Raw genomic sequence first — 24199 nt, forward strand, 5'->3', positions numbered from 1 at the left:
TTAAGTATAGATATCATTGAAAAAAATCTCAACCTAATCCAAATTTGAAAGAAAACTGTCCTCTCGTTTTAATCTCACCTTTATTTAGGCTTGGGCATGTTGCTTAGAAAGTTAGGTGGCGTTCTACACAATGAGAAGAAGAAGAAGAAAAAAGGGAGGAGTGCGTGAAACACATAAACGCAATTCCGCGCTTTATATGAGTAACAGATATACAAATGAAACATACTACTCTATCTCCTTCTGAGAAGGTCCCACAACCCACTACCAAAAATGAGAGCCCCACTACAAAAGTGCTTCCATCATATTCCACTATCCCCCCCACCATTGATTTTTACACAAAAGAAGAGCATATCAAGTGAGCTTTGACAATTCTTTCACCTTTACTCGGAACCTGGCAAGACATGGAGGGCCTGCTTGCATTTTTTAGGGCATTGACATCAAACCCTGTTTTGACAAAAGCTAAAAGGATGGAAAAAAGTAACAACTATGGCATCTGACTTTGATTGCAATTTGAACCCAGGGGAACAACTAAATTTGTGGGTGTGGGGACCAAGGAGCATATAATCAGTTTCCAACGGGACCCAATGGGAGGGAAGTGTACCCATTTCCTGAGGTCTATGAAGGGGGATTGCTTTCAGGCTTGACAATACTAGAGGTGTCTGGTGGCTGTGTCTGGTAAATGGCCGATGCCAATGAGATGGGCATGATGCAAAGAGCCTTTGATTGAAGGAACTGCATGGCTGCCCCTACGTTTTCTTCCATAAGCTTAGCCACCTGTCGTTCCGTCCCATCGTTCGACCACTTCTCCCATGCCGGTTGGTTTCTTCCACCATCACTTCCCTCTTCCTATGATGCAAAGAAAAGAAGCAAGTGTCCGCTAAGGGCACGAGAAAAAATGATTAAGAAACCCACAAACACTACATAAATGTTCATATTTATAACCTCAACTGATGATAGTGGGATGTCTGTTACAAGTGGTGCCACTGCACCAGCTCCGCCCAGTCTACTCATGCTCAAAACCTGTAAAGTAGATAAATAGACTATTATTAAAAGAACAAATTCATAGGGTCACAATTAGCCAATGCTCCTTTTCAACTATAGGGGCGTACACTACCTAATTAATCATTGAAAACTCCACCCTCCAATTACATTGTTTAAACAAAATTGACCCAAACGCTATTATTAATCATGCAATGTTTATTTTAAAGGCATACTGGGCTGTTCAAATCTGCCTTTGAAGAGGAAGTAATCTTCCTTTGTGTGCAGTATACAACAGTGAAAATTAATGTTTCTATGAATTTAGACCTCCAAGGACTTCTTCCTTTTTTCTTTTCTTTTTTTTTTTGTTGTTACTGGGTAAGTCCAAGGACTTCAAACAATCCAACCTTGTGCATTTGTAGAAACTAAATGGGCCATTTCTTGTAAGCCCATGACCATGGACTCAAAAGATAGTGTGTGAGTGTGCAATAATAACTAGAGCACAAAAATCCTTTGGGAAATTAAGATTGTAGCACCTGTTGTTGATGGAAATAATTTTGGCTGTCTGAGAGTGCCTGTTGTCTTCATATTTTGTCTATCTTAACCCAAAACTTAGGAAACGTCAGGGAAAGTTAAATGACACATTTCAAATGACAAGGTGTCAAGGAAATGGGTCAATCACATCTCCTATGTGTTATTAGAGTGAAAAGCCACCACTTTATAAAGATAGTATCAAATAGATAAGCATTGTAAAATGTCTGGCATAAGTGAAATATGCATTGAAAATAAACGTCATTGGTCAGGAAAGTAAATAAGATTCTAACACAACATAATTTCAGATGATGCTTGAATCAGAATTAGAACAAGGAATAAAATAAAATAAAAATTCAAACAATTTTCACCAGAGAAAAGAGTACTTAAAAGGAAGTCATAGCATAATCTCTGAAGCTTGTTTTGTCTAGTTAGCAAGCTACATGTATTAAGAGATATGAAACCTTTGCTTTAGGACATCAACATCACTTGGGCCTGATATAAGTCAGTCATCAGCTAGACAGCTACATAAGAAAAATGGGAAAATGTAAGGAGCACAGATTACTTTACCTTTACTTGAAGCCTTAGGAACTTCACATAATCCACAATTTCATCGAGCATGGCGGCTCTATCCGTCTACAGGAAAAAAATATTTATCTCTATTTAAACAAAAAAAGAAGAGTTGAATGTCATGATCAATGAAATAAACTTTCAGTTGACTACTTCACATCAGAAGAAGTCCTCAGCCCACATAATAAACCAAAAACCAGCTTTTCAACCATCGCTTCAACATCCTTTATATATTCAGACTAAGAAGGTATAACATCATCCGAAGAAATCCCCACTTCTTTTTCGTTGATAGGCAAACAAATCCACTTTTAGGTTTTGAACATACAACCTCACTCTACCCCCATTATTCCCAGGGGGAAAGCCCAATGTATTATCAATATTGTTGTTATACTAGTAACTTCAAGTGCAACACGAGTTGAATGAAACAAACAATCAGGAAATGCTGGGATTTTCAAGTGCAAGATAATAATACTCTGCAGTGGTTGTTCCCGTGATATGCACTGTCACCTCCCCCCACCCAATTCCATTTATCCATCTTTAACCATCAAGGAAAATCACGTAGCAGCAGTGTAATCCACTTAATATTTTACTTGACAAACTTCCATGAAGTTGCAAAGAGAATATACAACAAAATGACAGTTTCAAAAGACCAAGTTGCTCTAAATTAAGAATGACTAAGATCCTTAATTTTTGAGTTTCAGTAATGCATATTGGTACTTCGTATGAATTGTATATACATATTAACCAGATTTCATGCTACAAAACATGTACATGTGACCAACAAACATTTATACCTTTTATGGGTAACAAGATAGCTACCTTAATTAAGATGGAGCACTAAATCTCATACCCGCTAAAATATAATCCAAACCTTTCCTCTCGTAAAAATAAGTGAAACACATCCCACAATATTGTCATACATGCACAAACTGTACCAACTGACATTTTTTTGGGTAAAACAATCATGGAAACACTCAAAAGCCATATTTTAGAGAGCAATTGTAGGTCCCAACTTCTTTTCCTTTATATTCTCTCTCCTCATTTAATTTTGCAAGCATGAGAACAGCTCCCCTTTCTTTTCCATGAGGATAGAGTTCCAGCATGAGCGATGAAGAGCATAAAAGCAAGTTACTGACCTTATTGACGCTAGGAACCAATTCCTGCAATGCCCTGATTCTTTCGGCTATTCTTTCTCTTCGTAACTGCACCAGAAAGGTGAAAATCAATGCTGACTTGACAGGGAAAGAAGAAAGACCTTAAAAATAGATTAAACCCAAGAATACAAGTGGTGGCTCCAAAATAAGTGGTTAAGTTACCATGATTAGCAGCAATGTTTGTGTCTTTATAAACATTGAATATCAAGCTTACCCGCTCAGCTATGCTGTGTGGATCCGTGGCCTGACCTCGTCTAGCCCGCACCCTTGGGCGCATTGCTGGTGGATGTGGTGCTGCAGCAACAGTGGTGGGCATTGGTTGGCCATGGAAAACCTGCGAAGGATCACGATTTCATGACCACAGACAACACTTACAAGAGTAAACTAACCAACTCCACCTGCATCTCCACCCCACTTCTACTAACACACCTAAAAAGAAACAAAAAAGAAATCTGAAGGACGGAGAGAGACTGAAGCATCCCAGTGCTGAAATGCAAAATTAAATGGCTCAAGTTTCACTGCTGCTAAATTACAGTAACACATAGATTGAACCAGTTTTGAATTACAATAACCCTTCATTGCCTTCTTTCTTTGCTTCTTTTTATTTTTATTTTTTTTATAAGTAATTGACAAATATCATTAAATGCGTAGGGTCCCCTTAAATACACAGGAAGTATACAAAAGAAAACCTTACTTAGCGTATACCTTGTTTATTTACTTCTTTTTTTCTTTCTCTTTCTTCTTTCCCTCTCCTTTCGAGGAAGTGAATTAGACTTCCAAGATAACAAACTTCTAAGTTAAATATTTTGTTGGATACTTCTCAAAGCGAGGATCTAGAGGACAATTGGCCAAACACTCCAAACTCTACAAAACTATACCCATCTTTGAAGTCAATAAGAATCAGGAAGCCACTTGAAATTATCCTAAAACCTTATTAAGAAGCTACAAAGAAGTTCACAAATCTCGTGAATATGGTCTTACTTCTTACAAGAAAAGAACTATTTCCACTATCGGACTCCTACTTGCTGTACCGACAAAACCATTTATTAATTACTGTCTACTATCAATCATGGCCACCATAATTAGAATCCTGCTCTGAAATCACACCCACAAACCATTATTTTTTACATTGCTTCTAGACTTCATTATGCTTTTGTATAATATTTCTGACTTCCCTTTTCTTTGAAAAAAAAAAAAAAAAACGACAGACGCCCTCACATGCAACCTTGTTTTTTACTTCTTGTCCAATATAAAACTTGCATCTCACACAGTTACTACAAACCCAACCCACAATAAGGTTCCCAGTGTCTTTTTCTTCTTCTTGTCTCCCCAGCTATTAAACAAAACAACAACTCAAATTCACAAAATTTATCCCCGACAGTCCTTCTCTTCTCTGAGTACAACAAATTATCATTCCACTAAAAAAACAAGCGACCCATAAAGAAAGAAGAAACTATGACCAGTTGCTTGCTGAGAAAATTTAGGAAAAGAAGTGAAATATTACAATTTTTAACCATAGACTTCATATACAACCATTCAGCTTTGTTTCAATTACCACCCTTTCATGACTCAAAAACGCCAGAAAGAGTAGTACATATTAAAGAAAATCCACTTTTCTAGTCAAATTCCGCCAGTTTCCCATCAACCAAGCAGCTTTTAAAAGGCAAAAGAAAGTATCTTACATTTTTCATAGAAGCAGCTCTACCGTCAACGAGGTCGTCGCGAAAGCGCTTACCGCCACTCCCGGAGGCCTCCTCGGGCTTCAGGAACCCTCCCTTTCCCTGCTCCAAGCTCAGCCCTAGCGGGAAGACCTGCCCGTGGAAGCCGCCGGAGGCGTCGCCGGAGCCGAGCTGGAGCATCATATGCGGCGACGCGCCGGAGGGCAAGCCGGTGTCGTGGCCTCCGGGTAAGCCAGTATCGGCCGACGCGAAGGACGGGATGCCGAGAATCTGGTCGAAGAAATCGTCGTTGGAGGTGGCCTCGGACGACGGGTGGTTGTTCGCCATGAGCGAGCTAGGCGTACGAACTGAGTTGGAACGGAATCGGCCGAGTGGACGTGAGTCTTTCTGACGTGTCAGGGGTTTCAAAGAGCATCAACCTATGCAAACAGAGAGAGAGAGAGAGGGGGAGAGAGAGAAGTTTCAGAGTCTTTGGCTTTGCTTTGCTTTGCTTTTTCTGCTCGGTGTGTACTGAAGGAGACGAAAAGAGGGGGGGTGGCTTTATCCTGCTTAAAATTCTGCTACTTTATCTAAAAGGGCCTCTGTTTCTACAATATTACATGTCTAGCCCTTTTCTTTGCTTCCTTGACTCGCTGCTAAATTTTGCTTGGGAGGTAACGGCGTCGTTTTGAAGCACTCCACCTGCCAAGCCGTGCCGACTGCCACTCAGATGCTCAGCTGCGTTCATTGGTCCAATAAAGTCCGCCTACTTTAGCTAACGAATGTTTTTTTTTTTTAAACAAAAAAAAAAAAAAGATATTTAAAGCTTTTGAATTTGGAAGACTCAAAATGATTTAAAAATATATATGCAGTCAAAAGATGACAAGAAACACTTAAGTGGGATAGTGACACTAACCAAGCAATTCAAGTTAGTGATAGATTGGGTTAGAGACTTATTAGAGATACTTAATGTTAATTATGCAATATCTAGTTTTACTTGAGTTTAGTATGGATCATTTTTAACTACTGATGCCAGGGATGAATAAGTGTTAGGCACCCCTTGGTTTTAAATTTTTTATTACTTTTCTTTTAACTTAATATATATATATATATATATAGAGAGAGAGAGAGAGAGAGATAGCGCTTGGTCTCTAATTAATTTATATTTAAACCGAATTAAGTGTTGGCTAGTGAGGCCATATGACTACGTTTGTTAAAAAAAATAAAAAACATTACTGGTCAAAATCAAAAGAATATTATGTTAGATTCGGAGTTTCTAAGGCTTTTGAATCAGTTGTTATAACATTTGCTCTCTTCATTATGCAATCATAGATGGGTGGTTTGCTTCTTGTTTTAGAATATGATTCTCTCCATTACAAGTGGACTTAAAAAAAAAAACTCAATGGAGATAAACAATTTTATGATCAATATTTAATGTTGTTGTGTCTATATATATATATATATATTCGATATGATGTGATAAATATGTTAGCATATTATTAAAAAAAAATTAAAATAATACGGCATAATTTACATATTAAATGCAATGACATTAAAATGTAGATGATCGTCGTGTGACCATCATTAAGGCATATTTAAGGAAAAGGAAGATAATCGATGAGTCAATTTGGCCGCGTACACCAACAACAAACCTCACGAGACCATGATTGATTGGTGCATAATATCACGGGGTCACAGACTCACGGGCACATTTTGATATTTATATATTCGATCAACCTGCTAATTAAATAAACACCATTGTCGAATATTGTTTTAAGTTTAGAAAGTATTGGATGGATGCCACAACGGCTGATCCTGATCACCAATTGCCTCCTTCGTTGTTTCCAACACAATCTCAGGTTTGTTTCGCAATCGCATCATCATCTGCCACTGCCAGCACAACCGCAACTTGTTTCTTCGGACTTCAAACTCAGTCTGCACCAATAATGTGCAAAAAGTCCTTACACATATACGTTAAGTCAAAAAGAATAGACATAAGGCATGTGCAAGAAATGACTGCTGATATTGTAAAATTTTAGACAATCGTAGGAATGAAGCATTCATAAATAAATGTAAAAAAAGAGAGCCATTAATCTTATTTATTTTGAGTGTTTTTCAATTATATGAATACCATATAACTATTGGAATGTCACAAACATAAAAAAAAAAAATTAAAAAATTAAAAATTAAAAAAATCAGCTTTTGTTGTTGTTGTTATTTATTTATGATAAATGCTAAAGGCCCAACTTTTTTGCCCAACAAAAGTCTAACTTTTACCCTTTATTTTTTTTCTAAAAAAAACAAAATGAAAAATGGAAAAAATGTCTGAAGCAACCCTATCTATTTTTTGCCTTTCTTTTATTTAGTATTTTTTAAAAAAATGAAAAATAGTATTTTTCTTCATAATAATGACATTTTCTTGAAAAAAATGACATTATTATGAAAAAAATACCAATTTTCATTTTTAAAAAAATACCAAATAAAAGAAAGACAAAAAATAGATAGGGTTGCTTCAAACATTTTTTTCATTTTTCATTTTATTTTATTTTTAAAAAATAAATAAGGCAAAAGTTGGACTTTTGTTGGGCAAAAAAGTTGGGTCCCTATCATTCCTCTTTATTTATTTATTTTTGTTTTGTTTACTAGTGCTGATGTCATTAAGTTGATATCTTTGACTTGAAAATAGAAAACAGCATCATTAACGAACTTTATTATAACTAATTTCAGGGCCACATATCTTGAACTAAGAAGAATTGCCATTTGGCAGAATATATGTTAAATGATTACATTCATTTAAAAATAAATAAATAAATAAGGTTTTAGATTCTAAGACAAACTAAAATCTGTGATGATCTCATAATTAAATTTTGGTTTTGAAGTTCCATAATCAACTATCGACAACATTATAGGTTGGGGACCATAGGAAATTTTTTTAGATTTAAAGGGAAAATAGTAGGTGTGACAATAATATTTATCCGATTTCCTTATTAATGGATATGACCATGAATATGCATGACATTACTTAGGATACCCTTTGTTTAAAAGAAAAGAAAAAAAAAAAGAGACAAAAATAGAAACAAACTGACACCAATGATGCTAGTGGGCTCGGTTGGTAATGCTTTTAAGAATTATTGATTTTTTTAGCAAAAAAATAAAAGCATTAATAAACAACTCAAAACACACACTATTTTCATATTTAACACCAAAAAGCAAAAAAACATATCTAAAATCATTGTCCTCGGTTATTTTTGCATAGTAAAAAAATCATATATATCTTTTTGTACAAAAATAACGGGTAGAGATTGTCTCAAATGAAAAATAATCGGAATATTTTCAATCTTGCAATCTCTACCGTTTATTTTTCCGATAAAAATCTCAAATAATTTTTTTACCAGAGGTAAACCAAACTCTTTAAAAAAAATAAAGGACACCCAACAATTATTATTATTATTATTATTTTCCCAAAGTAAATTTGGTAAATTACATGAATAGGTAAAAAGGACACCAATCGTAGTTGTCCTCTGCAAAATAAGGAAACAAAAAACCAAGAAAAGATACGCAAATTGATTACAAAATTGAAGGCCCAGATACTATAGGACCAACCCCATGAAGAGCCCATCACATCACCAGGTACGATTATAAAGTAAACCCATCGTTGTACTTGTGAAAATCCCATTCTGAGTGCTTAAACCCATACGAATATTCATTCATACTCCCAAAACCCTTGTTCCATGGCAATTGCTTTCAAGTCACCAACCCCCACCTTTCTATTGAAGAAGAACACTGAAGCCCATTCTTTTCTCCGCTTTCCCTCTCAGAGATTAGCAGTCCCAGTAAGAAGATTCACTCCAATGGCTGCCCTCAGCACTGCCCCAACCGTTGGGCTATCTGAGACTTTCACAAGGTTGAAAAACCAAGGAAAAGTATGGAAGCCATTTCATTTTTATCTCATTTCCACATCTTTCACTTTCTGATTTGTCTATTACGTTTCAATTTCCTTCTCAATTTTTTCATGGGTTACTCTCTGTTTCAAATGGGTTGTTGGCATTTTGTTTATTATATGTATCATAGAAGAGCTTGTTGCATCACAATGCGGCCTTCGGCAAGCTCGAAAATCCTACTTATAGGGTGATTTTACTCACTCAATCTTAAGATCTTTAGCAAATGTTTCGTGCTTCTCTTAAGAATTTTTGGGTTTAGTGTAAAACCTTCAATTCTATGAGTTTTTAGTTGCCCAACATTAGTTATAGAGCACGGGGCACATGCATTTATCTTTGCGAGTTATTCACTCTATAATGCTTTTCAGTAAGTAAAATGATTATCCGGTTCATGAACTGGGATTTTGTAAAGTCTTCTGGCAGTTTCTGGTGGATAATTTTATGTTTTAGGTCAGAAGCTGCAGTCTTGCTACTGGTCAATGAGCTATAGCTCAAATGGCTACTCAAAAGGCACCTCCTCCCCTCTTAAAATTGGGTGGAAAATAAGGTCCTGGTTTTAAGACCCACTGGGTGTGTGTCTAAATTACCAATAAAAAATAAATAGGAAAGAAAAGTTGCAGGCTTGCAACCGACTTGATTTTTCTATGTTTTTCATAACGAACAAAAGAAGATGGAACTTTTAGGGCTTACACCTCAGATTGAATTAGGAAAAACATCCTTATTCAAGTTCCATGCCATCATTTGAAGCATTCCTAAATTTCTCGGCAGTAAATGATTTCTATTTTTAAATTATCCTGCAATATCTTGTATGCTAAGCTTCCTGACTGCAAATTTTGACAGCTACCTGAATTGTGAAATCAGATGCAATTATTTCTCTGATTCCTGAATGCTAATAATTTCACTTACATATCATTTGGGTCAGCTATTATCAGGTGTTCAACATACAAGATTCTCTATTTATTAATTTTTTCTAATGAGCTTGTTCATGTGTGAAGGTGGCATTAATTCCATACATCACTGCTGGTGATCCTGACCTTTCAACCACAGCAGAAGCATTGAAGGTGCTTGACTCCTGTGGCTCAGACATAATTGAGCTGGGTGTGCCGTACTCTGATCCTTTGGCAGATGGTCCAGTTATCCAGGTCTTATAGTTGTATCTTTTGTTCTTTAATTTATGTGTCCACTTCTCTTATTGATCTGTTTTTTTCAGGCTGCAGCTACACGTTCCTTGGCAAGAGGGACCAATTTCAATGCGATTCTTTCAATGCTGAAGGAGGTAGGACCATTATGCAATGCTATGCCATCTTTCTGTCAGCATCTGATCTAGATACAACGATGGGCTCTATTTCGTTCTTGTAGTTTTTCTTTGTGTGAGTGCGTTATATTAGGCAAAACAACCAAATCTCAGGCATTTGTCTGGCGACTTAGGGCATACCAACTTTCTTATTTGTAAAAACTCAATATTCAGAAGCTTTCTAGGAGATGGATGAGCTATGTACCTTCACCCATCTCTACTATGCATATATTACTATAAAAATGTATTGCCATCCCAAACCCAAATTTACATGTTTCTTGTGACGACACTGGTATACTCTTTCTTGATTTTTCTTTTTTCTTTTTTCTTTCAAGTGGTGCTCTATAATAGTACACGCATGTAGGTAAACGCTCTTAGTGGCTGCTTCTTTTCCTAATTTTATCATATTGTGAATTCAAAGAAAAAAAATAAGTGTTCTCATCATGTTTCCATCATTGTCTTGACAGGTGGTTCCCCAATTATCTTGTCCAATTGCATTATTTTCGTATTACAACCCAATTCTCAAGCGTGGTGTTGAGAAGTTCATGATCACCATAAAAGACGTTGGAGTACAAGGTATAATTTATGCTTTGCTGAAACTTTGAGTTTTTTTTTTTCACAATGCCTTTTCATTTACCCAAATGCTAGCGTATGACGCACTTGTGCCCCTACTATAAATTGATTCTAGAGACAACTCCATAGAGTCAATCCTGACCATTTGGGTGCTGCTTATCCAGACTTCCTCTCTACTATAACTTCAGTGAAAAACCGATCGATGTCCTTGAATAAGATAGCATATTACAACTTATGAAAAAATTTTGCTGATAAATTTGAATGATTTTGGTTACAACCGTCACCTTTGGCTTTTAGCTGCTAAGCTTTGGTTGATTCAAAAGATGACACCAAATTGGAATTCCTCACAAGAGTGAAATTCAATTGTCGGGCTAATGAGGCTTACTCCTTATTTCTATGCTTCATGTTTTTCTTAACGTCTCTTGAGCAAGACCAGCTTAGGGAATTGTGTAATAACTCATGTCAGGATTTGTAGTTCATATTCCTTTTGAGATCATCTATCTCAATGTGTGCGTGTAAGAGCATCCATCTGTGTTGGGACAATCATATATTTCTATGCTTTGACGTAAATTTCTAACTCATAATAGTTTCTTTTCTCAGTACTTATGTGCTTTGTATGTATTTTGTAAGAATTACTAAAAGTACCGGTCAATTCTCAAGAACAATAGCGAAAGGGTCTGATTCACCTAGAGTTCGCTCCAAGAAATACAGCCATCCATACCCCCTCAAGTCAATCATTCTCATTCAATCACGATAGGAGAGCAAGTTAAAATAGAAAAATTTACATTGGGTTTAGGGATAATCAGGCTGGAACCAATAGGAATGACAAGAACATAAAGACACCAATTGTCATTCCAAAAAAAAAAAAAAATTGTATTCCTCATTCTCATAACTCGAGTTGGATAACTCTCAAATAACCCAAAGGAAAACCTTTAGGCATTTCCTCCATCTTTACAATTTGAACTCCCGAAATGTTCTACTTTCAGTTAGAGTTATACTCAGATATTTTTAGAACATACTGACCCAAAATTGGGTTGTTAACCACTAATTGAATATATTGATCTTCATTTCTTCTAAGAATAGTTATCATAGGCTTCACCTGAATAGGTTCTACTACTTGAATTTGTTTCGTAGGAACAATTGGTTATAAGATAATGATCACAATTTTTTGAGTTAGTGTAAGAAAAACAGCCCATGCACTCAGCATGCTATGTCTTGATACCTTTATCAAACCGAAGTAAATAGGGAAAATGCCTATAAGTCAACGCATTTTTTTATGCCTCGATTTCTTCTTCCCCCTCAAATTTTCTTGCCCCCCATCTTATTTCCTTTGTGAATCCGGATGTGTTGTATAAAAACCCGCCATTGTGCATTTGCTTGCAGGGCTTGTGGTCCCAGATGTTCCTCTAGAGGAAACTGAAATTCTGAGGAAGGAAGCAAAAAAGAATGGGATTGAATTGGTATGTCTACCTCTCAGTCTCATATATTCTTTTCCCCTGTTTCTTGATTCTGGATTTCTTAAGGCTAAACGTGGGTTGAATAATCTGTGTCTTAAAATTCCAAGTCATTAGTTTTTGTTGACCTCATGTACAAAATTGTTTTTCTTTTTTATTAGTAACTTACCCATGCGCCAAATGGATTTTGAACCCACAACCTCATGTTCTATCATATATTTACAAGTAACAAAGTGCCATTTGAGCTATAGCTTGTTAACTATGCCTCATTTGCTAAATTGTTAATTTTTTTTTTCCTTCAGACTAGCTATGCAATTCCTTCTTAAAATTATTTATGTTGTTGATAGCTTGTTAATGGATATGTCTAATGGTGTGGATAAGGTACTGCTCACGACACCCACTACTCCAACGGATCGAATGAGAGCAATTGTTGAAGCTGCAGAAGGATTTGTGTACCTCGTAAGATCATTTTCTATAGTTGATGTTCCTCACCCTGTTTCTTTCTTTTTTTTCTTTTTTTTTTTCCATTTAATTGATTTGCTCCTTGGATGTGCCTGCAGAAGGATTTGTGTACCTCGTAAGATCATTTTATATAGTTGATGCTCCTCACCCTGTTTCTTTCTTTCTTTCTTTCTTTTTTCCATTTAATTGATTTGCTCCTTGGATGTGCCAGCCAAAAGTATGCCTCTAAATTGGACATATGTTTTAACTATTTTTTAATTTTCTGTTTGCATTATCACCGAAAAAGATGCTGTTATTACAAATTTTCATGTTTGGTTTGATTTATCCCATTCTGCTGGAATTGTTTTTCCAATGTACTGCAAACAATGAAGTTATTGGCATCTTTGCTATTCTTGCACTGTGGGTAATTAGATTCAAGTTACATATTTAGAATTTTCTCTCAGCAGTGTCTGTTTATGCCAGAGAGATCGCATTTTGTTTACAATGAATTTGCATTTTCAAAAGTGGAAGTCCCCACCTCTATTCTTGGTGGGGTATTGCTTTTGCTGGCTTGGTATACTTCCCTTGTTTTTGAGATGCATCAAAATAATAGCCTACAAACTTGTAAAGTTATAGTGCTACAGATTTATTATGTTAGACATTCCCCTTCTTGATTTTGGCCTCTGTCAAACTTCAAGGAGACACAGAAACTAAATCATCTGTTCTAGATATTTTAGAATCTTCGTAGGTCTGTTTTCCTGACTCTTGAGTAGCTCTTAGCAGTGCTAGTGTAATTCATCTTTATTATTTAAGAAAGTGGATACATGCGTCATTAGAAAATTTCTAACTTACGTAGTTTAACTTTGCATTATATTATTGTGCAATGAATTTTGTGTGTTCATGTATTTTTCACTATATATATCCAAACCAAGAACTTAATTTCTTCTTGTTCTTTCATGAAAGCAATGCATACTTTCTTATATTTGAAGAAGTTATCTTAGTTCTTGCATCAATCGTTTTAGGACAGTGGGAGGAAAATAAATTGTTTTACTTTCTCATTTCATTTTGAGGTGAAAATTTACGCTGCATATAAGAGTTAACTGTTGATTAATTTGAATTATAGGTAAGCTCGGTTGGGGTCACTGGTGCCCGTGCATCCGTGAGTAATCGTGTTCAAACTCTTCTTCAGGAAATTAAAGAGGTTTGTCTTCTTAATCCTATTTCAACATTTGATATATAGAACTCTCATTTCCGCATTTGAATGAGGTTCAAGTCCTGCCCGAAGAATATATATATATTTTTTTTTGAAAAATGAATCATTGCAACTGGTGGAGGGGATCAGCTATATGCCTTCAGATGGAATATATGCAAGAAATATACGTCTGAAATCTAGTTGTGCTGGGTGTATCGGTAGTAGGTCATTTTAATAAGTTAATTTCAAAAACCTTTTTGACTTGGACAAATTGGGACACATTCTAGAGTTCCACTTCAAATGAGTTGTCTTCTCATATAGCTTTACCTGACTGGTCATTAATTACATCTAAGGACATTAATACCATGTAATCAATGTACTTCAGAATGTAAATATCATCCAAGTATAACTCTGCCATCTGTTGAGATGCTTGGGGACCTGAGGTGTACCAAATACCATTGATATGAAGCATGTCTGAACTCTTTTTTTGGGTAGTGACCTGAGACAACCATCTGCAATTAGCATGATAACCCTTTAACTAAAAGCCTTAGGTTGATGATGAGTAATTTCTGTACATGACCTTCATGCAATTTTATATGGCAGGCAACAGCCAAGCCTGTAGCAGTTGGCTTTGGCATATCGAATCCTGAGCATGTGAAACAGGTTTGTTTTCAACATATACATTTTTGAGTGCTTGTACAGACTGGTATGCTTCCTGCCATTTATGCATGTATTGGTCAATTGTAAATTCTATTGCAGGTAGCGGGATGGGGAGCTGATGGCGTGATTGTTGGGAGTGCCATGGTGAAGGTGCTGGCTGAAGCGAAATCCCCTGAGGAAGGTTTGAAGGAACTAGAAACTTTCACCAAATCCCTTAAAGCTGCACTTGATTGAGCACAATTTTGATTGGATAAAATCAAGCTTGTAACTTTTGATGCCAACTTTGATATGCATTAGAAAATAAGAATACATAGTTGTTCAACATTGTGACATGATTGTCATGCAATAAATAGATTTTCATGCTCTTAAACCCCCGACCCCGCCCCCCTTTTTTTACTGAATTTTTGAATGGGGTTCTGCATGCATGAAGACAACCTCACTTGGGCCCGGTTCAGAAGATTCTACCAAAGATAGTATGCTTCTGTTAGGAAACTTACTTGGCCTAGAAGATCAATCATAAATTCGTAGTGTTTAATTTTGGGGTTATGCTGTAGAACTGCATCCATAATAGTGAAGAACCCAGCTTCTGCACAAAGCACCTGTGCCTGAGACTTCTATGTGACAATAAGTGACATAGAGAAAAGAGTTGCAGAGCTTTCTGGGAAGTAGCATAACTCTTTGAACTGGCTTACTAATGCTCCCACAATAAATGTACTTGCCAATTAGGTATTGAGTCCAATTACCCATCTAGATTCATTTCATTCTCTCAAGAAAGGGATCTAGTATTAGATCCAAGATCCAGTATTAAAACCTTCAAACTCTCATATATATATATATATATATATATATATATATATATATATATATATAAGAAAGATGAGAGTTTGAAAGTTTTAATACTGGATCTTGGATCTAATACTAGATCCCTTTCTTGAGAGAATGAAATGAATCTAGATGGGTAATTGGACTCAATACCTAATTGGCAAGTACCTGCAAACTCTCATCTTTCTTATATATATATAAGATGCTAGCAAAATGGGCAGCATCCCATCAGTATTTTGGGATCACTCCATTGATATGTATCTTGTTGTTTACTTCAGGGTGAAGGTTTGAGCACTCATTAAAAAATTAAAAAAGAGAGAACCGCCAAAATTCTAAATTACATGTTACCAGCAAAACAATGTATTGGGAGTTCACAAGAGAAATTTATCGCAACCAAACTCTTTCATAATACCAAGAGGAAAATGCTCAGGATACTACAGCTTTTTCTTTAGACTATTCAATTTAGGTAAGGAAAAATTGGAGATTACAATATAAGTATAAGAAATAAAAACATAGGGGGGACAATTCAAACAAAAGCCCCAACACAATTCAAAATCAATGCAATAAAACTTAAAATTATTGGGAATAGGTCAACTAAATGATTTAACCCATTTGTCGAACTACAGTGACCACAAATGGCGATTTGCAAAGGTAATGTTCCATAAACAAAACTACTTATGTACAACAATTGTAGCACACGAAATGATGCTTTACAATAAGGGAACAAACACTAAAGAATGTTGGATCATAGTAGCTAAAGAGAAGCTGGACCACGATGTCAGTTAAGAATGGTACTCATAAGAATAGCTGAGTGGACACTAAAACATAAACTTCAATTAGATTTGAAATTTTTCAAAGACAAAATAAGGGTATATAGAGTGACACAATACAACGACTTATTTTGACCCCTAGTAAACTTTTCTTATAATTATTTTTAAATAATTAACATAATGTGTTACACTAGTTTGTAATTATATGTAGACTGTAAATCACAATGATTTATAAATTAGACAATAAATACTAAAACAATTTACTGACTTTCTCATTACCAAAATCAGTAACCCAAATGTTAAATGGAGGAGGATAACTTTTATAAGGACTTGGCGAAAACCAGGTCCTTTGTGCCTACCAATCAAATCGAACACATAAGCAAATCACACTAAAAGGAGATTAGTGTTGCGTGTCAATGTCAATCTCCAAAATTTTCCTGGTACTAAACTACCAGGAAAATTAACATTGAAGGGACTCGATTACAGTCCATTGACGTGTAATTCACAACTGTCCAATACCCAAGTTCCCAACTGGTCCACGCTGTTGAGACAGCTCAAAAAGAATCTAAAAGATCATGCTTTCCCCAACGGACCTACCTAGGTGGACCCTGCTCCAACAAACCAATGGGATCAAAACACCTGTGATAAACACAATTTGATGAGGATTTAGAAAAGAAAATCATAGATCGATGATGTGGCAGAAATCTGAAAGAAAATAAGATGTAAGATTGATGGTGTGGCATAATCCTGAGCGTTAAATATATAAAGAAAGGTTGATGATAGCTTATGGATGGAGTCCATATAAATAAGAAAATGTAGGAGATCCATACCGCCATACAAAAGGCAGCTGAGAAACAGAGACAAAGCGAGCGAATCATAAATGAAAAAAGAAACAGACAAAAAGCGTGAAAATTGGTACGGACCGATGAACACAGTGTTCTCTGTCGAGGAAATGGGCGATCCGTTGTGGTCGTCGTCGGGTTCGACCACCACGGCGATGAATCGGAGCGACTCGGAGTGGTTCCTGCAGCAATACATCGAGGAGAACTTCCCGCCTGCGACGGCGATTTCTGTGCCCCCGTCGACGATCGCCGATTCCTCGGCCACCACCGACGAGGTGGAGGTCCTGGATAATGATAAGCACAATTATTATCGTCAGCAGCGGTTGAATCATCCGTATCCGACGGCTCCGGCTGATCCCGAGGAGTACCGCGCCCTCCTTAAGAGCAAGCTCCATATGGCTTGCGCCGTCGTTGCTCAACGGGTCTCTCTCTAAATATATATATATATGAAATCTATTTTTTTTTTGTTTAAAAGAAAAAAAATTGATTGCGTTTTGGAAATTGTGTTTGCAGGGATCATGTTCAAGCACTGAAGAGAATGGTAATGTAGCAGAGAGTCAATCGCAGGGGTCAAAGCCATCGCAGTTGGGATCTCAAGCTCAGGATAAAGGTTTTTTGTTTATCAAATTATGGATTTTGCTTCCTAATTTTGTCTGAAAGTAATTTTTTGTTTTGCTATGGTGGATAAATCCAGTGGTAGTTTTATTTCTTAACTATTATATTTGAGAATCAATAATTTGATAAACAAAAAACTACCACAATAGTTGAGATCAATTTTATCATTCGTATAATTAGTGAACACGAAACTAACTAATTATATGGCTTCCAAACTTTATTCAAGCCAAAGGGAAGTTTTAAGAAAGCGAAAAACAATATTAATTGTTGTAACATGGAGTATATTGTCGTTTCAAAACAATTGCTATATGCAAAACTATATAATTGTGATATAGTCATATAAAACATATCGGATACATGTGTTTATGCTGAGCAAGATAAAGACACTTGGAATATAATAACAATAATTGCTAATAAACCATAACACTACAACTTATCAAAAAAAAAAAAAAAAAAAAAACCATAACACTATAATTTTTTTCATTAAACTGCAACAAAAGGCACAAAGTATGAATAATGCTAATCCAAATTAACACTACAAAATACAAAAGTCAAAAGTCCAACAAAAACATAATCTTCCATTAGCCCACTAAAAATCCAAAAAAAAAAAAACAATCATTATCTTAGTCCTGAAGTTGCAAATTTTATCAAAGAAAATATATGCATGTAGAGTACAAATTGAAATATATATATATATATATATATATATATATATATATATATATATATATATATCAACCTGTAAGAACTATTTCACAATCTCGGCTATAGCTTGCCTTTCCTGTCCTGAAGTTGCTTTAATTGTAGTGCATCTGCCATTTCGTTGCATTGGTGAAATATTTTTCTTATATTTGTATATCCAAACTCATGCCATTTGTCACAATTTTGGCTACGACAATTGTCAAAATTTTAGCGTTCTATGATTTCCTTTCTCTTGGTTTCTGCTTTTATATATTAGATTAGATTATTGTTATTATTGGTAAACTACATATATAGTGGATTTTGATCCCACAACCTCATCTTCTACCTTGTTTTTATGGGAGAAGAAAGTGTCATTTGAGCTAGAGCTATATGGTTATAGAAAAATGGATTACATGCTATTCACTTTCATTATCATTCTTTTCTTTCTTTCTTTCTTTTAAGAGACGGATGGCTGATTGTGTTTTGGTAATGGGTCACTGGCATACTAGAGGCCAATACCCACATTTAGAAACTAAATTTAGCTAGAGTACATTACGTTGAAAATTTAGGCTCTGTTGAGCTGAATACTTGCTCAAATAATTGTTAAAATCTTTTGCATTAACTAAGTCGGCATACATCAATACTTAATTTTGTTTCTATCATAGTTCCTAGTGATTGCAACATTGTGTGATCATTTCTATCTCAGCTATGAACAATTCAGATGAGATGTTATTGGTCACTTAGTATCTCTGCTTTCTTTGCCCTTCATTTTTCATAGTCTGTAAGTTCAATGGATGTTGCATGGCATCATGAACATTAACCTAAACTGCCTTTTCCACTTCTTAGCATCCCCTATGTGTTTTGTGTGCACTCATGCGTGCATGGGTGGTGTGTATGGGTGACATGCAATGTCAAATTTGAATTATAAACACTGTAGGTACTGGCCATAATTTCTCTATGGCACAAAGTCAGGCTGATGGTGGACCACTTGGCATTCCAGCATTACCAACTTTGCAGGTAAAATCAGGAGTACAAGTTAGACAATCAACTAGCGGATCATCAAGAGAGGATTCAGATGATGATGACCTTGAGGGAGACATGGAAACCACCGATAACATGGGTCCTTCTGATGAAAAACGTGCTAGGAGGTAACTGCAAATTGTTTCTTTAGTTACTTATATCCTGTTTTGGTTTCACATGGTTCTTAAAAGTTTTAGGTACCTTTGTTTTTTATTTTATTGTGTTTATGCGCTCGAATTTTTCATTTTCTTCCCTATTTTGTTGTAACTAATAGTCATATGAGTGATCACTTGATCTGGAATGAGAGACCATAAGAAGTTATCATAGAATTGCACAATGTGGTCTCTTATCTTAGACTGATCTGGAGAGACTGTATCATTAGCCACCAACTGTTCAATGGAATTATTCGTCCTATTCAAGTTGGCCACTTGATGGAAGAACTTTGTGCATTTGTCATCCTCTTTTAACCACAACACCATCGATTTTTGCCTTCAACTCACCTCTTCCAAGAGAGTTATCATCTCCAAATCAATAATCCCTTTCCTCAAATTCGCCTTCTCACTTAAAATTCTCCCTCTTCCAAACCCTCGAGAACCCATAAATCGTCCAAAAGAAGTTTTTTCTTTTTCTCTATGTTGCCAAATACTCTTAAATCAACTTTCAAAGCCTTAACTTTGCGAGCCAAAATGAAACTCAAAGAACCCTGAAAAAGACAAGAGATCCACCACTGTTTCACCCTGTCAATGAAACCCTCTGATTTTAACCACATGTTCTCGAACTTAAAATACTTTCTACCTCCATGAACACCTTCGCAATCAAAAAGGATAGGGAAATGATCCGAGCATAGTCTAGGCAACCTCTTCTGAGTCAAATAAGGAAATTGGGCTTCCAAATTAGGGGAGATAAAGAATCTATTAATTCTAGACTGAGAGGGTGGGTCTCTATTATTTGACCACGTAAAGGAAGGAACCTCCTACTTACTGGGAGAATATCCATTATGCCCTGCTCAAAAATGAAGTCCTTAAGCACCACCATAGCTGGGTCGAAGCGGGCTTTGCCCAATCTTTCACGAGGAAAGTGAGAATAAACCTCAACATTCCAGGATTATAACTTTGGCTTCATAGGACGACTGAGATACCCCTCCTCTTTACCCTGCTTCTGCTAGAGCTACCACCTGTCGAATCATAGTTAATCGAACAAGACAGTCTTTTTAACTCTCTTTTTCCTACGATGGCTGATTTGGAGTTGGAAACCCACTCTCCCTGGTTATGACTCGCTTCAATGGCTGGTAGTAGCTGCATTAGATCCCCTTTAAACCCATCACAAGATAAACCAACACAGTGACAAAAATCATCCACCTTCTGCAAGACTGGCTTGAAGCTGATGACCCAGAACACTCAGGATTGACTAACTCTTCAGGGGCACAGCATACCAGAGGCTCACACACAAAGGGTTCCCTCCTGGGGGCATAATCCGAACAAGGCCTACCATTACTGTCCACGTAACTCCCAACTTGCCCAGCCAATGCAACGGAATCTTTAGCTCCCAGCAGATTGGCAATATCCTCCCTGGAATCCATCCAACCCAATTCCTTTGCCCTTATTAGCCCGCCACAACTCAGCCACACCAAGACCAACCCCCTGAATTGCTCTGACAGTGAAGTCAGAGAAGAAATATTCAAACCTAACGAAACTCCCCCCTTCCTTTCAACACCATTGCCCAGAAGAAACAGAGAGATCCTCATCACCTAAATGGTCCTTAGGAAGGGCAACAATGGTGTCAGATAATCCTCCGTTTCTGATGCTGCATCCCCCAAAAGTGTCATTTCTATTTATCCAAAAAGAAAGAAAGAAAGGAAAAAAAAAAGAAAGAAAGAAAAGATCTCTTCATTCCTAGCTAATATTACCCTCTTGGTACATTTAGAAGGGCTTTTGTAGGTACAAAGAAGCCAATGAGAGAGATCACATTAGATTATCTAAATGTTTTCTTCAAATGGGTTTTGCTTCATAATTCATGACTCTTTTGGTTTGTAATTATTTGTGCTTTCTTTTTCTTTGGGGTGACTCCTTTTTTATATGACCTATGTACTTGGGTTGTGTCTTATTTGATGCTTTCCAAAAGAAGATTTTTTTTATTTATTTATTTTTTAATTTGTTAGAAAAAATATAGCAGTATTTCAATTGACACTTTGATGGTTGGATCAGGATGCGTTCGAACCGAGAATCAGCTAGACGCTCTAGAAGAAGAAAACAAGCACATATGAATGAACTTGAGACACAGGTATTGGTTTATTTTTTTCTTAACACTAATACTTTCTTCATCATTTTCCTTTTGTATTTATCTCTTTAAGATTATGTGGTTTCATACAGGTTGGTCATCTTAGGGTTGAACACTCTACATTGTTGAAGCGTCTTACTGAGGTGAATCAAAAGTACGAAGGTTCTGGTGTTGACAACAGAATTTTAAAAGCTGATATTGAGACTTTGAGAGCAAAGGTAAACCACTATTATCTTCTAATTGTGCAATTGTTTTGCTGCTCGCATATCTCTTAGGGTCAGTTTATATCTTGTTCTTGTTGAAAGTGACTTTTTTTTTTTTTTAGTTCTAGTTTCAAATGAGTATAAAAGAGATTACATTATTGTATGACCATAAGTTTAAGAACATCAGATCCATGTATAGTTTTTAAAATATTATCTGCATGTTTGAGCATCCTGTGGAGATTGAATGTGTACGCAATTTCTTCTGTAGCTTAAGGGAAAGCATCTATTTTACTTTTGTATCAACTTGGAACAACATCATTTTCGTGGTCTTAATTCTGATCCTGGACACAATGACACAGGTTCATCCTAAATCCTCATGACAAATTAAATGGACTCTCATATGCTCTGCAATAATCAGCATGATGATTTACATTTCAGGGTAGTTCGCATGGTCATTTGTTTCCTTGTGAAAATTGTACAGTTTGTTGGTCCTTTGAGTTAAGTAGTTGGACCATGCTTGACACTTATCATACGGTATAGATGAAAGATTAAGAAAATAAAAAACCTCATATTGATGAGTAAAAAGATTAAATTGGTGATCTGCAAAATGGAAAAATGTTGCAGTTTTAGCATGCTACGTGTATTCTCCTCACCGAAGTGTGTCGATATACTCCACAGCTGAATGTGTGTGCATATGAATCTTTATCGCTATCTACAAAATTAATCTAATTGATAACTCTTCATGGTGCAATTTTTTCAGTTAAGAACACAATTTTCTTGTGTTCATCTCAATTTCCTTTGTGCTCGTAATCACAAACTTCTCCTCCAAGTTGGTTAAAGTTACTGGATAAGCCAGTTAGGTGAGGGCCAAAATGTAGAAATGGTTCTGATTCATGCCTCAGGGTGGTTAAAAGAAAAAAGTTGGCGACTACATATATTTCTCGTCTTTCCAGCAGGGCAGCCCCTTTTTTATGGTTGTGTTAGATGGGCTCCATTTATATTCTAGGGTTAAAGATATTTCTGTTTTGTTTTCATAGTATTATTGCCTGGGAGCATCTCGTTGGCAGATTGCATAATTCGCTAATTGTGTTGGATAACACCATGGATATGTGTGATTTGTTCTCTAGTGCACGTTAATCTGTTTATGTGCCTAAATGATGTTTTTAGCATTATGTATGTGTCATTACATTTTTCGTAAAACGGATACTAAAATATTCTCTTTTGATGTCAACTGCCATGTTGCATCAAGGTTGCCGTGTTTTGACACCCACGTATCTTATGTTACTAACCACAAGTTTTGCCCAAGATGTTGAGTGTTGGTAGTATGAGCGTCTCATGTGTAAAATTGCCCTACCCTCTAATTTGAAAATCCACCATGTGCTCTGCACGGGGTGGAGATCCCATTCTCTATTCCCCTTTTTTTTTTTTTCAATCAGTATATGGGTAAAATTAATGGTTGGGACATATTTGAGTACTCGAGGGAACTATGTATATGGTGGCTAAATGGGGGAATATGGGAGATCTATTTTAGAATATGAATTTTTACCATTTAACCTTTTTTTACCGACTTTGTTTATAAAAGTTTGATCTATGAGGGATGTTATTTTATTGGGTATCAATCAGTTTTAAAATGGGGTTGGAATTGGAAGGTAGAGGAAACCAAGAGAAATTCTTGTTTCATATAATAGGATAGATTTGCCATAAATTGCCATTATTGTTTATACAAATATTGCACTCGCAGATAATACGGTTAACATTGCATTTGAATGTTTTCCCAGGTGAAGATGGCTGAGGAAACCGTTAAGCGAGTGACAGGTTTACCGGCAATGAATCTAGCGATGGCCACTGTACCTAGCATGGGAATGCCACTTGTAAGCAGCCCGATGAATGCATCTACAAATGCTGCAGCATTACCAATTCCACCAAAATCCAACCACTTCTTTCGCCAACAAGTTCCAACTGTTGTCAATGCTATTCCTCATCATCAGAGTCAGAGACTGGACGACAGTTTCCCCAGCAACCCTCCAATTCCTCTTATTGGAAATCCGCAGAAAGATATTGGGGGAAACAGAGTGGCTGAAATGTCTTCGATGCAGTGCAGAGCTAGAGTGCAACAAGTGCAGAAGCAAATTTCCCCAGATGCTACTTCGCATGGAACAATGCCTGGTTGGGACCCTGAACTTTCTCATACAGCTCCAAACAATAACAAACAGAATTGACCATAGTACCCTCCCCGTGCTCCTTAACTATTTTTAGATTTGAGGGGGCTGCCCGCAGAACAAGTAGTTCATATTCATTTATGGGTATTTATTTCAGCTGCATCTTTGTAATTACTACCAAGATTTAGGTTTTCTAGAGCCCACCCTTTCCGTGAACTAAATAATAATGTGGAACAGTTTTTCTTCCATCATTCCTACCATCTTATTGGTGGTATCACCTCCACTGTTTCCTAGGTCAATGCATTGATGATCAACCTGACCAAAGAAGGCAAAGATTTTTTTTTTTTAAAAAAAAAAGGGTTGATAG

The 24199-nt window shown here is 36.3% G+C and overlaps 3 protein-coding genes across 4 annotated transcripts; 2 read left to right on the plus strand and 1 right to left on the minus strand.

Annotated features, from left to right (window-relative positions):
• Window positions 1-142: 142 nt before the first annotated feature.
• Window positions 143-5417, minus strand: LOC132165762 (basic helix-loop-helix (bHLH) DNA-binding superfamily protein). The gene is made up of 6 exons (XM_059576442.2): window positions 4916-5417; window positions 3448-3567; window positions 3216-3281; window positions 2080-2145; window positions 943-1020; window positions 143-846 (listed from the first exon to the last, which is right to left on the minus strand). Exons 1-6 carry the CDS (start codon window positions 5237-5239, stop codon window positions 616-618), a joined length of 885 nt encoding a protein of 294 aa, XP_059432425.1. The 5' UTR covers window positions 5240-5417; the 3' UTR covers window positions 143-615.
• Window positions 5418-8471: 3054 nt separating this feature from the next.
• TSA1 (tryptophan synthase alpha chain) lies at window positions 8472-14807 on the plus strand. The gene is made up of 9 exons (XM_059576412.2): window positions 8472-8814; window positions 9825-9971; window positions 10040-10105; window positions 10591-10699; window positions 12080-12156; window positions 12532-12609; window positions 13715-13792; window positions 14387-14446; window positions 14543-14807. Exons 1-9 carry the CDS (start codon window positions 8623-8625, stop codon window positions 14675-14677), a joined length of 942 nt encoding a protein of 313 aa, XP_059432395.1. The 5' UTR covers window positions 8472-8622; the 3' UTR covers window positions 14678-14807.
• A 2087-nt stretch (window positions 14808-16894) lies between these two features.
• Window positions 16895-24078, plus strand: BZIP25 (basic leucine zipper 25). Of its 2 annotated transcripts, none has more exons than XM_059576725.2 (6): window positions 16895-17299; window positions 17391-17487; window positions 19111-19321; window positions 21398-21473; window positions 21563-21688; window positions 23452-24078. In XM_059576725.2, exons 1-6 carry the CDS (start codon window positions 16916-16918, stop codon window positions 23890-23892), a joined length of 1335 nt encoding a protein of 444 aa, XP_059432708.1. In that variant the 5' UTR covers window positions 16895-16915; the 3' UTR covers window positions 23893-24078. The 2 variants fall into 2 exon arrangements, with proteins under 2 accessions (XP_059432708.1, XP_059432709.1); XM_059576726.2 differs by having other exon boundaries at window positions 19174-19321.
• Window positions 24079-24199: the final 121 nt, after the last annotated feature.

The sequence above is a fragment of the Corylus avellana genome, chromosome 11 (genome assembly GCF_965113065.1).
Source record: "Corylus avellana chromosome 11, dhCorAvel1.hap1.2, whole genome shotgun sequence".
NCBI classification, from domain to species: domain Eukaryota; kingdom Viridiplantae; phylum Streptophyta; class Magnoliopsida; order Fagales; family Betulaceae; genus Corylus; species Corylus avellana.